Source organism: Aythya marila, assembly GCF_965140915.1.
Source record: "Aythya marila genome assembly, chromosome: 1".
In the NCBI taxonomy this organism is placed as follows: domain Eukaryota; kingdom Metazoa; phylum Chordata; class Aves; order Anseriformes; family Anatidae; genus Aythya; species Aythya marila.
The window spans coordinates 76,452,520-76,467,579 of record NC_139042.1 but is presented as its reverse complement, the minus strand read 5'-3'; the positions used below and the strand labels follow the sequence as shown (position 1 = coordinate 76,467,579).

Below are 15,060 nucleotides of genomic sequence, written 5' to 3'. Positions count from 1 at the left end.
GTTCAGAGTATCGATTTCCTCATCTGTTCTGATGGTCTTCTGCCTCCAATAGATTATGCCAACAGCTAACGAGTTTCAGTCCCAATTTTTCTTCTTCCCTTGCAGCAAACAAATACCTCTTAGCTCTTTAGTCAAAAAATAATAATATTAAAACACATTCAATGTGTTGAATAAAATCACTGGCAGCAGAGTTGGTCTCTCTTCCAGAAACGGCAGCCTGATTTCCTATGGTTATTTTCATATTGTCCTGCCTTCTGCCCCCTCCAGCTAGTGTGCATAAATGGAAAGTAAAAGAGAAGCACTGTCTGAAGAACTATCCACAAACACTTTACACTGCACATTTTATTCTACTTATTCTATTACCTGAAGCAATCATGAAAACAAATACATGCATTCAGTGGAACAGATTGTCCTACGCACTTGGGATATCATTTTATTTTAAGATGCAGAAACAGAGGGAAGTAGTCATAAGTGAAGATCTTGTTTGTTTTCTTTAAATATTATTTAAACAAATAAGGCGTATTTTCTTGTTTAGAATATGCTGACATGTAGGCTACGTAAAACAAGCAAACACTAGTCAGCATGTAGTAAACATATACAGATAGAATAAATGCCTTTGAAGGGTGGTGAACAGGATTTATTTTCAGAGGCGCTCATGTGGAAAGTGGTCACTACAACAAAACCGGAACACTATCCTGCAAAGATCAGTATTTTTTAATTGATTTTTTTAGGCTGACCTGGCACACTAAATTCCATTTTACTGATTAATAAAGAGAAATGTACAATTTAGAAAACATGTCCTAAAGCTTGATGTTATAACTGCCTTATTTTTTATTTTTTTAAAAACAGTTGACTACTGTATCAATTTGCTTTAAACAGACACACGGAGTTCAACTGTTTGCAGCATGGGAGAAATTTGAGAAGTCAGATATTCTTTCTTCAGACAAGACAGTACCAAAAGTATGGTTCTAGTCATTTTTATTTATTTTAATTAGAAATAAAACATTTTAATTACAGAACCACCTATCACTACAAAAAAGTTTGCACTTCTTCCCCACCCCATCCCCAAAGAGCTCTGGTCAAAAATTAGCTAAAACATTTCTATTTTGCCAGCATGTCTACTGAATTGTTAACAGACTTCCAAACAAATAGCTAAATCATCTTCAATGACATCCATGGAACCCCACTGAAAATGGGTAAATGGGAAAATATGAAGACAGTGGGTTTGAACTGCACTCAATCAAGGAAGAATTTGGCTGCAGAGCATTTACTACTTGCAGCAGTTTGCACAGAGAAAGTAATTTCTGAAAGCCTGGCTGAGTTTGTCTCTGACATCCATGACAAAATCTTGACGCTTGTAACATGGAAAAAGCATTACTTTACAAGTCACTGAAATGCAATAAATACAGACTCACTTTAATGGAACAATAAGTCAGAGTAGAAAAGCATTTTTTATACTTTTTTCCAAAAATGCATGCAACACCCAGTGTAAATGTTAAGCAAAAGCAAAAGCAGGTAGTCCCCCTCCCTTCCCCATGCCTAATTCATATTTTTACAAAATTAAAAAAGGTTACTCACTCTGTCACGACGGCTGGCTATTTCTGCTTTAATCTGATATGGGTCATACTTGGTATTAGTTGAAAATCCAGAAAATGCTAAACAGATGGAAAACAGCATTTTATATATTTTCTCTTAACATAGTTGTTAAGATGTAGAAGTGTTTACTAGACCACTGCATCCATTCCTTGTACTACAAGTCATTAGTTTTTAGAATAATCCTCCCTGCCAAAGTGCAACGGAAGAATTATCTTTGGCCTGCCTGATTTTTTGTCCTGAACAGAAAATAAATATATTGTTTATAGCAGCATTGTATGTTGCTAAAAAGCCAGTAACTTCCACTAAAAGATGGTAGCATTTACCTATGCAAACGATTTGTGTAACATTAACAATTGTTAATTGTTTTCTTGGTACATTGTCACACCATTACAATAGGGACTAAAGTCACAAAACTACTGGCAGGACAAAATGCCATCAGTGAAAGGGAGACATTGCCTCCTAAACCAACGGTGTGGGGAACAGAGACACAGCTCCACCTCTGGCAGGAGAGCTCTTCGTACAGCAACATATCTGTAGAGCCAGGCAACAATTTCAAGCCATGACATTACCAGCTAAACCTTAGACAGATGAAGTAAAGGTCCTGGAGAACAGGCTGGACAAGACTATCTGTGATTTACTGAGTGAGCCATTCATAGCTGCACTGGCCCACTGAAAAATGCCCGGTATGCGAGTGGATCAGGTTGTGCTGTTAGACCTACCATCCTTTTGTAGAGCTGAAGGCTGCTGCTTTGAAACCCATATCCATGTCTGCATTTCACTGAGCCCTTCCACTCTCAAAAGAATACCGCAACACCAAGGTCATGTCAAGCGTGCAGAAACTTGCCAAAATGAGTAGTCATGCCTGGGCTAATTCTTTAAATCCAGGATTTTCTATGGATTATTTTTAAATTTTTTTTAACAGTGCTGATCGCAACTGAGTCACAAAACTGCTGCATGGGCACCTCCCTGCCAACCCACGACCGCTGAGCTCACACTGCCTCCCACTCATGAGCACACTGTACTGAGGCAATAGCAGCATCCCCAAGAAAAGAGAACGAAAACAATTTGTGTACTTTTACATTTTTAATGCAACAGATTGAAACAACTGACGGTGAAGGCAGGAACGTTCACAATATGAGTGCCCACCTTTTGGCTATCTAATTAGAAGTCAAAGATTTCTGCACAATAAATGGAGAAGCAAGCATCCCAGAGTGCAGGGGAGTGGCTGAATTAAGAAAAACAAATGTAGAAGCCTTGGGGAATCTCATGTAGACAGCATGAATAATCCCCAAAGGGATTAAAATAAATAAATAAATAAATAAAGACTGCGGTCAAAAAAAACCAACATGATGCGCTGAATCATCAATCCACCCATTTTCTCTAAACAGATGCATATGACCTCAAAGCAATATAAAATAAATTAATGCATCTGTAGAAGATTAAAATATCTTTTCACTTTAAAACAAGTGAAAGGTTTTATTTAAATGATTTTTACAGTATCTTGTTATCGATTTCACAGACACATACAAACACTAGCAGAAGACTGAGAAGCATAAGTCAACACGTTTGCACTCATGCTACAGATAAATTCCAGCTTAGTCATTTTCAGTCAATCTTGTTGGTGTTTCAATTTTTTTCCTAAGAGCTATAAAAATATGAAAAAAATATATTTTTTCTAGTATATTACCTTCTTCAAAAGCATCTTCTTCCTGCATAGTCACCCAAAATAATTCAACAAAATACCAAACTGAAATGTTGTCAATTTTTAAAAAACAAAAAACCCAAGCTTCTAGAACAGTATTGCAATAAAGTTAGATTTAATAATCTGAAATACTGAAATCACAATCTTTTTATCCCACTCCAAGTCTTTTAATAGTAAGTTCTTTGAATGATATTTTGTTTTTTAATAAAAAATGCCTTAAGAAGAAAAAAATATTTTCTTAATAATTCTTAAGAAACTTCCATATAAAAGGGAGAAATACGACCAGTCATACCTGTCATGTCAGAAACTAAATCATAGAAATACATATATTTAAAACTAAATAAACTGATGAGATAATTCAGTTCAACAGTAAAAGAACTCTTGGTAAAGACTGGTCAAGACCATCTGGGACATCTCAGGTCTAAAAACCATCTTTTACTTAGTTTTAATGCATACAAATGAATTACCTGGGATTAATAAATAACACTGTATCAATATCTAAACACTTGTATCCAGATGCCTGCTTTAAACCCTCATGGTCAGGTTTCTTAAACTTTTTCAGAAAGGGGTAAGCGGAGGTTCCCATATTTACCAAGGATTTGGCATTTACCAGCAAATGCTGCAGTTGAACAATGGCTGTACACAAAGTCACTGAAAAGCCACCCGTGCAGTGAAATTCCACTAGGTTTCCACGTGGCTGGTGGGTGTATCTATCTGATACACTTCTCCTTTGAACTAGACTGTTTTGACCCCTTGAAGATGCCTTTTCTGTTGCACTAACCATGAGTGATGACAGCAGTGCAACTTCAGATTTTAGAAGAAGTGCTCCATCTACTACCACAAGCTGCCTCAGACATCTGAGGAACAAGAAGAGCAAGACATCAAGGTTCTGCCACCTACTGCCAGCATTAGGGTCAGAGCCTGGCATCCAAGACTCAGGTGCACTACTGAAATGCCTACTTTTATCAGACAACTCTCCTAGTGCACCAAGATGTTTTAACTTGTCACATCAGAGGTACTCTTGACCACAAAGCTTTGTTCTGAACTCTTTATAAAGTTGATAAACTGACCACAGATTTGCAGAAGACTTCCCCGAAGCTGATTGTCTCCCCAGTCTCCAGAGAAGAGTAACTATGAATTTAGGAGTGCCAGTAGGTGGCTGGCCCAGCAGCGTTCATTCTTTTGTTGCCTTTCATGAAGCTTTCAGTATGGCTGGCTCCAAGATGGCTAGAGATGCTGGTTGAGGTATGTCCCTGCATGACGTTAAAAAGGCATACTCCAACAGGAATGCCTAACAGGAAACTAAAGTACTTGAATAGCAGAGTCTAAGGACTGTGCCTCATTTCTGCTTTCAGGGTTTTCATTCAGAACAGAACATGGTGGTAAAGCCAGTTTGCACACACTGCATTTTGTATTCACAATAAATCAAGAAAAGGCTGGTATACTCACAGCTAGCGTAAGAACGGTTGTCATCCTCACACATTTTGTGCAATTGTTGATATTCTTCTTGGGCTAGTTCAAAACGCTGCTGCTTGATTTGGTAAATCTCTTTCTTGGCATTAAGTGCCTCCTGGGCAACTATTAAATATTCCTTTAGCATGCGTTCTTGCTCCCTTCTCCATTGCTCCCTTGGGTCCTCAATTTGTGTGAGCTCTAAGGAGAAAAACATAAAAATCTTTTAAGACACCATCCCACGAAGTACAAATTATTTTGTTAAGGTCTGTTCTACAAGTCTATATCACAGCTTACGAGTGACATGTTCAAAAATCTGGACAAAACAAGTGTGCCTAACACTACAGTGCTCAAAATCACTCCAGCCTGGACAAGAGGAAGGAAGGATGTAGAGTGGAAGAATAAGAAAACCCTTTGAAACGTAAAAGGCATTTAAATTTGATTCTTTTCTTTACAAAAGAGAACATACCCAAAGAAAACAGTATTTTTACTCTAACCTTCCTTTGTAGCCAACTTGAAAAATCTGAGAACTACCTCAAAACTCAGAACCACATTGGGAAGCAGAAGTTAACTTAATGCTTAACCCCTAACTCTAAAGGCAGCTGGGATGTTACTTTACATTATTACAAATAGCTTTGCAGGTTCAACATCCCGAAAGGGTTACTGACTATACCTGCCTAGTCAAAAACAAAGTTATTCAACAGAAAAGTTTGCATTTTAATCCCAAATCCAGAAAAAACATTTACATTAGTGGTTTGTTTTGTTGTTTGTTTGTTGTTTTTTTTTGTTGTTTTGTTTTTAAGAAAAAGCACTTTCACGCTTTCTCCTTCTAGAGTTTAGAACTCTTTGTATTTAGACACAAATTTAAAATAGGATTCCAGTACAAAATTTGTTCCCATATATGCTTATTTTCAAAGCTACTACCTGACAGCAATCCCTTCAGAGTTCCAGAAACATTTGTAATACACATACAATAAAATTCTAAAAATGTTATTAGTTCTCTTGCTTTTGTCTCTGTGGTGATGTTCAAGCTAGCAAACATGTTTTACGTGAGGATGTCCATGAAAAGTTTCATGTTTAAGTGTTAACTCCTGATGACTGAAGACTGAAGTTGCTGCAGATGCACTGTCAGTAGTCAAAGCAGTGGCAGAACCTGCAGCACAGTCAGGAGGCAAGCACCTAGTCATTTTTTCCAAACTTTTTTTCTCACAAGAGATGAAAGCCAGTTATGTTTAATATTAATCTTGCATACATAATTCAGAATGTTGGTGCTTGTGATGAAATAAGAAATTATAAAAGATTGACCTTAACAAATTAAGATCTCTACTGGTGTCATGGTCATGTTACCAGCTCTACCATTTGAGAGTTATTTGAAAAGTAGATAAAAAAAAAAAAAAAAAAAAAAAAAAAAACACCATGAAGCTAGTTTCTGAAGAGTACTTCCAACAAATTTCCGTATTATGTTCCCAATAACCTTTTCTCTCAACAGCTGTCACTTTTCTCTCCCCACAACTCCTCACATTGCAACAGTATGAGGATCGTGCCTACAGCTGTGTGATTTCTCCAACGTATTCCCCACACCCCAGTGACCCTCTGTTCCCAGCAGCACCTCCAGTCTCCAAAGCATCCCAGCTCTGATGTCCCTAAGCTACCTCTGCAGCCCAGGGCAGGATGTGCCATAACTTGTTCCAGTCTCCATAAATGTTTACGTGCCCAGTCTCTGCATGCAGGGCAAGCAGAGAAAACTGCTGAGTTCACATTGCAGCCCATCCTTTAGAGAGGGCATGATAATTGGCAACACGATCGCATCCATCATTGTCCCTCAAGTTTGTGCAAATGTAATACTCCTAAAACTGCTAAACCTCTATGGAAAGTATGCAGAAATTAATAAACATTTAAGACACAGAAGAGCTGTATAGTAAGCAGCTGTTTTGGAATAGAAAATTAATAGTTCTAATCTCAACAAACAGCCAAGGCTGAAACATGATGTTTCTGAGGTTCTGTACTACAGGGCGCTGCATCACTTTTCAAATAATTTCAGAAGCCTTCTCAAAAGCTAGCAGCGTTCTTCTGGGACAGAAAACTTCTCTGGTACAGCAGTGACGTTCTCTTCTGGTTTATGTGTACAGAGGCTTCACTTTGCCCTGGATTTCTACATAAGTTTGCCATGTAACGACTGAAACTAAAGCTAAGTTGGATGATAAAATTCACTTCCTTTGTTTCTTTGTACACAATTAAAAATAAACAAAAAAAACACAACTATAGTAATTCAAGAACAGCCCCAGACAAACGCAAAGAATATATTATTCCCCCACTGGGGAATGCCCAACTGGTTAAAGGAGACTTCAAAGGCTCCCAAGACTCTGAGGAGGAGGGAAAGGAATTCTGCGGCTGGCAGCCGCCACAGTTTTTTAAGCAATGGTTGGACAAGAGCCAAGAGTAGCTTAGCAAGGGTGTCAACAAAGTACTGAATTTACAGAACAAGATGGAGATCACGATTGGAAGTACCATTGAGATTTACAGAAGATTCCTCTGTTCCTGGGGTTTTTCAATATAAATGGAAAGTTATTGCCTGGAAGTCTTTTTATTGCTTTCTGGGTAAACAAATACAGGAGGAGGCTTGGAAAAATTAGATGTTGTTTTTCTTTAAAAGGGGCAAGGGCAAAAAGCTGAGAGGATGCACAAAGCATGACAGTTCCCTGATAATTATAACTTCAAGAAGAATCTCTTTGAATCATTCCTTGCATTTTCTCACGGGATTTCTTGAAACCAAAGCACTGGTAACTGTTTCGTCAATTAACACAGCTCCAGTGCTGTATAAAGCATTTAAACCTGATCAGTCGCTAAAGGCAGCCTGAGAAGGTCTGAAGAATAAACTTTGCTTTCACTTGGAAGTTGCTATTTCAAGTATTTTAGACGTATTTCAGAACACAATGCAAGGCACTTGTTTTGAAAAGACATTTCTTCCATTCCTCTACCACCTCTGCCACTTGCCTGACACCGTCCCGTGATGCACATGATGGCCCAGTCATTAGTTCTCACTCCTACAAAGGAAGTTAATGCCATCCTGATTGGTACCTTTGATGTCCACAGTTCAAAATTGGACCGAGTATCCCAGTAATTTTTGAATAATGATAATCTAGCTAGAATATCAACTCTGTCTTCCCTCTGAATATAAATCTTGCTTGTATATGCAAGCACTGTATTAGCCTAAGGGTGACAAACCCATTTTGCTGTGACGGCTGAATTACCACTTAGGATAATATCTGTGGGCTGCAAGTAATTAGTTATCATGAAAGAGACAAATTTTGCAACCTTGTTAATTGCAGAATGATTCCTTTCACTCAGCTCAGCACTGGCCCTATGAAGTCTCTATCCCTCGGTTCATAAACTTCTTTTATTTAATTCCTAATACGCTTAGCTTTATGTTCCCAGACTCATTTATATTAATCTTCTCTTTCTGTGCCTTCCCATCGATCATTTGGGAATTTAATTTCTCTCTGCAAAGACTCTCTTCGACAGTTTTTGCTCTGAATTGCACAGAAAAAAATGCAAGCCAGATCTGACATGCCTACAATGATTAATATCCTTACTCTAAGTTCAAACTTGATGTCTGTGGTAAAACAGCTAATAACAAAGTCTGAAAAACAAAAGGGAGTGATTTCCTTTGCATGCAATGGTGATTGTTGTTCCTATCAAAGGTTCCTATTGGTGGGATGCTTTATTAGCTCTTTTAGTCACAGCATTGCAACAGGAGTTCATGTTCTACTCATTATTCACAGTGGCTTCTAATGCCTTTTACAAAGATTAAGGAAAAAAACAGTTGCCAATATCCTCATGTTTTTCATTGTTGTTGTTTTAAATATGCACCTTGATGCACATACATGTTGGTGCAAATAGACTCCAATGTAAACCTCATTTTTTATTCAGCATTAACTAAAGTTACCATGACAATTTAAATAGCAGCCATTAAGTTACTATTTCTTTTAAGTTGACCTTTTTGTAAGAATTACCTAACTACTTGCATTTGTTGATTTTAAATTGCCTAGCTTATCTATCCTTATGATCAGTGCACTAACAGCTCTTCAAAGTGTGTTATTTAATTTGGGATAGCTGTTAACTTCACAACAAATAAGCGCATATGAGGGTCAAACAGTATAAAAAATAACATTTGTTATTCTGGTGTTTTTGTGTTGTGCTGTTTTTTGTTGTTGTTTTTTAAATAATTGTTAAACCACAATATACAAGTAATTCCAGTGATGGCAGGAAACCAAAAACTAATTCTACATTTTTCTTTTAAATAGATTAGATTTCAAGTAGATAGTATTGAGGTTGCTTGTGCAGACTATATTATTTACCATTACTGTGATAGCTCATATAGCTACTTTCTTCTTTTCTCCCTCCTCATCAACCATCAATTCCCACAATACTGAAAGCGTTCACTCCTTGGTGATAAGATGTTCAATGATAGCAATAGAGTAGAGTAGTAACTGCAGCAGCAGTACAAAGCTGTGAAGTTAAGGCATACTACTTTAAAAGTAGAACTGGCAGATGTGCCAGCTCCGTGGTGATACAAAGCTCAGCAGTAGTCCAGAAGAGAAAATGATGGAAATCATTCCCTTAGTTTCTCAAAGGGTCATCTGTTGTCCTTCTTGACAGTACCTTGTACTATATTAAAGCATAAAATTTACACTGCTTAAGAGCAAATGAAATTACTGTATTTCATATTGCTTCTAATTAAAAAAATCAGCACTTGTCTCTCAGAACTTTTTTTTTTTTTTTTTTTTTTTTTTTTTTTTTTAAGACAGAAGAGTGAACTATGGATCACTGGAAAGCTAGGAAGTGCAAGAGTATAACATGAAAATCTTGATAAATATAAAAAGCAACAAAATTACCACCAACAGTCCACAGTTTGTCAAAGAAAAACAAAGTAACTTTATACACTATATCTCAATCATCGATTATAAAATTATTTACAAAGGGAAGAAGGGTTGTGGCCCATTGGAAAGATGACGAAAGAGATAGTACAAGAAATTACTTGCATGCATTCCCTCACTGTAACATGAGTTGCATAAATGGTATTGGAAACAAAGTTAGTGCCATCAGTTAACATCAGCTTGCTAGTGATCCTAAAAATAACCACACATCTACTCACGATTTATGTGGTCCATATAATAAACTCCAATCTGTTGATCGTAAACAGTTTCCCATCCTAAAGGAAGCTCATCACCAACACAGTCAGCAAATGTCAATGGCTTTGTAATCCTGTAAAAACAAAAATAAACACATGTAAATACAAAAGGTGCAGTTATTACATGATTTGAAGATACCACCATGTTCTGATCACAAAATAGTTATACTGCTTAGGAATGGGCTAATAATTACAAACATACAGTTTTTAAATATGCTGACAGATACTCCCCAAACAGGAAAGACGAGCTTCTACCTTCAAGTTTCTATGTTTAACAATTTAATTATGATGGCATGCAGTCCTGCCAGTTTTTCTCCCATATTGCAAAGAACACAAATGTGAAAGTTGGAGTTCATCACTACTAGAAAAATATTAGAGGCTTTATAGGCTTTAACCTCTTCAAGGTGTCAAAGCAGTATAATTGTTTGTCCTTAAAAAATAAATGTTATATAGTGCTATTGATTTATTTTCAATTATACATTTCCAGCTACTATTAATGATATTCCTTTGGTCCTGACTCATCCAAATTACTTCCTCTCCCCCAAAACATAAAGAAGGGGATATAAACACGTCTAAAAACAATTCTGAACTGCACTAGAGCAGAAACAGTAACTAACAGGTAACGGCACCTCCTATCTAAAAGCTTAAAATGTCACACACGTACCTTCCTGAGCAAAATCCTGACAGACCTGTGGGTAATTGAAAACCACAACAATTTTGGTATGTACATGAATACTGAAAACACGTGGTTATGAATTCTAAAGACAGACTATGTAGCAATGCTGTTCTACAACACCAAGGAAAATGAGAATAGGAAAAACAAGTGATGCAAATAAAAATCTTCAACATTCAGTTGAATCATGTCTACTTCCCAAAGCACACTTTGGGAAACATTGTAATCATCACTTAAAGATAGTGTTTCCCTCTAAAAGCTACAAAAAAAATCCATTACAGAAAAGCTATTAATATAATAATTTCAGTTACACATGGGATATGGTTCCAACAACTTCAATATTTGTATGTTGAGGCATTTTTAATACCTAGAATGACAACAGCTTTGCCAAGATTCAATGCATGCATTCTTTTACGGACTGACTTAAGTTCAGCATAATATGAGTAGCCCATAATAGTATTTGGCGTAAAATGGAAACTGTTCATATATTATAATATCCAATTAAAGTTTCCTGACACCAGAATTTGGACTGTATTTATAAATACACTGGATCATTGGGATCGGTATTTTCACTTCATTTGATAAAGCCTGAATAAAACAATAGCTTTATCTGAACTCAAACACGTCCTTCTTTGAAACACTAATCTCTCCTCACTTCCCCACACTGAAATAAAACCAACCAAATTCAGTTGTAAAGACTTCAAATGATGGAAATAATACCATGGCTATATTTGAGCTCTTCCAATGGTCCAGTAAGCGCACCACTCAGTCACTAACAAAATATACAGAACATAAAACTACATTTATCTGTCCTGTCTCCTAAAACTATTTTAGTATTCTTCAGATTAAAGTGTTCAAAACTAATGGTAGTAGGATAAAAGTGTGTGTATATGTATATCTATCTATCTATCTATATACCTATAGATACAATAGTTACAAGCTAAAGAGGATATCTATCTATCTATACACATATATATAGATATACATATAGATATATACATATAGATAGATAGATATCCTCTTTAGCTTGTAACTATTGTATCTATACATACATATAGATAGATAGATAGATATCCTCTTTAGCTTGTAACTGTAAAGTTTTAATCAGCTCTATACAAAGATTCTCAAGCTGTATAAAAAGCTGAAGAAAATGAAGATGCACATAAACCCCTGCACCACTATTTAAAAGACTTTCCATTCCTGACAAATATGTAGTTTACATCATGTAATCATATAAATCCAAAGCATTCGAGAAAGAAGATGTTACTGTGGGCTGCCATATGCATTCTTTTGGTATTTGATCTAGCAGGCAGGACAAATATTGTCAAAATACTTCCGATCTCCCTGAAGTTCAGTCTAATATTAAAGATATAACATGCAGCATTTTTTCATAAACTCTCATGTTTTTTTCAGAAGACATCATGTTTACAATTTATCAAAGCAGTCTAGACACTGGTTCCTCAATTACCACACTATAGACAAGATTTTCTTTGGAACAAGTTATGAGACATGCTTGCCTGTTATACAAACACACTCTCGCCCTTTATTCCTAAATAAAACCTGCACAGGATACTCCAACCCTCTGCACTACAAGAAGTTTAATTCACCACTCTCCATGGTCCCACCACTGCCCCAACTTCCCCAAGTACAATGCTGGCTTTCTGGAGAAGGGTGACCAAAGAGCGTCAATCCACCTGTCTAACCAGCTTTCATTCCAACGTTATAAAGCCTGTGTGAATAGTTTAATTAATGCTTTTGAAGGAAACCTTGTAAGAAAGAGGACATATAAAAAGCCACCTTTCAGACACAAAGGCTATTAACTTGATGTTGCTTATTTTGAACTATAGTCAAAGTTGTTCCAGCTTGAGTTTCCTTCAGACAGAGCGTAACGTAACATTGAGTGAAGAATAATCAAGCTACATATGTCTGAATGCGACTAAATTATGAATCAATTGGTTAAACCATGCAAAGTTCAAAATAAGAATTGAAAGCTTGTCCCTGTGTTTTGCATTGGCTTAACTAAGTCAAGTGAAAAAACACCTTTGTTGTTTGACCAGGACAACTCTGAGAACAAGATTGTTATATTTTATAGTTAGGGAAATCAGGGGGTTCCAAAATAGCAAAGAAAAAAAATGTAATAGATGCAGTATTGGAGATCAGCCACAAAATGCAGCAGCAGACTACTGAAACTTTGTATCTTTGGAAATACTGCTTTCCCCTCTTTTTTTTTTTTTTTTTTTTCCAAATAGCTTAAATAGGACAGGTCATCTTCTCAGCTTCTGCACAACGTACAAGCATTATAAAGACAAACAAGAACAGAAAAGAAATGCTGCCATCTTTAATTAAAGAACAAACTAAGCAGGGCTGCCCTGAACTGTTCTGCCACCCATTCACAGTAGCAGATAAACAAAGTAAGGCGTCTCTTCTGTCACAAGTTATCATCTCCTGTCCCACAGGATGTCTGGTTGACATGTATAAGCTGGTCCTGAACTTCCAACCAAAACAGAGTTCCTCTGGCACCACTTTCCACATTAACTGGGCATGGACGCTGAATGTACAGCCCAGGTGTAAGTGACCATCGTCCATGGGGACCAATTTTGCATGTGTCAAAGAGCCAATCATAAGTTTTGATTGTTTGGCTAATTCATCATCTTTAAATGTTTCTCCTTTCCAAAAGTAAAGATGCTCTTCAGTCATCAGGCACCCATTATTTTGTGTCTCAGAAACCCTTCAAAAGCAGATACTAAAGCTCAGAAGAAAGCACCTATCACCAAAATCCCTCAAACTAAGCCGACAGAAATCTTCGAGCATGGTCTTGCTCTGTGGATCTGTCACTTCTAACGCTACCCAAATTAAATGTTTTCTTTAAGAAATAGTGGAAGTCTGGAACTTGAATGCAGTAGAAGACATTTCTGAAAACCCAAATTTTACATTAATATTTTTGGTACCAATTATCAAGGTAAACAGAATATAGAAATCAAACCGCAAAATAAAACTGAACAGTTGAATAAAACAGTTTCTGACTAAGAGGCATTTTTCCCCTTCCTTGCCAATTTATCCCATACCTTGAACCATTAAACATATCCAGAAGGCTTCCATAATGCAACACTACAGCTTTCTGAATATAAAACAGCTAGAGAAATACTCCATCAGTTCATAGCAGGGAGTGGGTGGGAAGGAAGGCAATGGGCAATGACTAAGTACCATTTTAGAAGAATTACTGCAAAACTGTTCTTAGCTTTAACATACTTTATTAACAGAATCTCATTTCAGCTCCCCAAAACCACAGAAAAAACTCAACCTTTAAATAATAACAGCACACTCCTGGGTTCAAAGAAAAGGCATAGTCTCCACAAGGCAGTTTGACTGCTAGCATGGGGCAGCAATTTTGTTGACGGGGATTCCAAAAATGGAACTGGATCTCTACAAACGCAAAGCCTCAGAACATACTGGACGAGATCCTCAGGCCTCCCATGTCCCTTATGCCACAACAGAAGGCCCCGGCTGGTCGAGATTGCTAAGCCTAATCGAGCAAAAATTCCCCTGGGAGAAACCAAAGAAAGACAAACAGCCTGTTTTTGCAAAATCTTGATCAGGAAATAAAAAAAATAATAATAAATAATAATTAAAAAAAATAGCATTTCCAACGCAAGAACTCCACAGCAAACTAGCTGCCATCTCTCAGTCAATACCCAGACGCCTAAATGACATGCGGGGTCACCTTGTCTTCTGAAGTGGGCTAGGACTGAAGGGAAGTGCTAACCGCGAGGTCTACAACTCACAGGTTATGAAAATGAACCAACAAGTTCTGAATCAAAAACACTCTTTGCACAGGAGATGGGGGAAAAAAGGGACAAAAAGCATCAACTGTGCTTTTGGTTTTGTTCCCAATTTTGGACAGGTCCAAGAACAAAGCCAGAAAACATGTAATAAAACTTGATACTCCTCAACAAACAACTAGGAGGAACAGTCTCTTAAGGCCAATCTCAGATTGAATAACAGCCTGATGGGATAAGAGTTTTTGCCTTACAAACCCAAGTTACAGGCTAGAAAACTATTAATTCATATGACAGATCTGATAAATGACATGCAATTTTAAAACAACAGTATAACTAGAAAAGAATTAACCATTCTGACACACCTAGCGATACTTTATCCAAAATAAAGTATTACACCAAGTATATTACTGAAGAGTCACAAGACAAGAAAGAGAGAAGGCAAAATGAGAAGTCATGCACATGCTTAAGGGCTTTCTGCCAGACATTTTTTTCTTACCTCCTTTCAAATAGTCATTTAAATTACAGCCCTTGCAATAAATTTCAACTAATCCTCTTGCCTTGTACTGTAGCTTGTATCTCCCCCAGTCCCACAGGAAAAAAAATAAAAAGCAAGCAAGAAGCTGAACAGAAACAGAAGATGATGTTTTTGTTGTCGGTTTTCCACAGA

The 15,060-nt window shown here is 36.9% G+C and overlaps 1 protein-coding gene across 3 annotated transcripts in view; it reads right to left on the bottom strand.

Moving 5' to 3' along the window:
* The window catches only part of WWC3 (WWC family member 3), a 100,094-nt gene that overhangs the window by 52,304 nt on the left and 32,730 nt on the right, over window positions 1-15,060 (bottom strand). For all 3 annotated transcript variants that reach the window (XM_082772486.1, XM_082772484.1, XM_082772485.1), the window contains exons 2-4: window positions 9,906-10,015; window positions 4,748-4,951; window positions 1,579-1,655 (exon numbers count right to left, since the gene is read on the bottom strand). In XM_082772486.1, coding sequence (XP_082628612.1) covers window positions 1,579-1,655; window positions 4,748-4,951; window positions 9,906-10,015 — 391 coding nt within the window. The remainder of the gene's footprint in view (window positions 1-1,578; window positions 1,656-4,747; window positions 4,952-9,905; window positions 10,016-15,060) is intronic.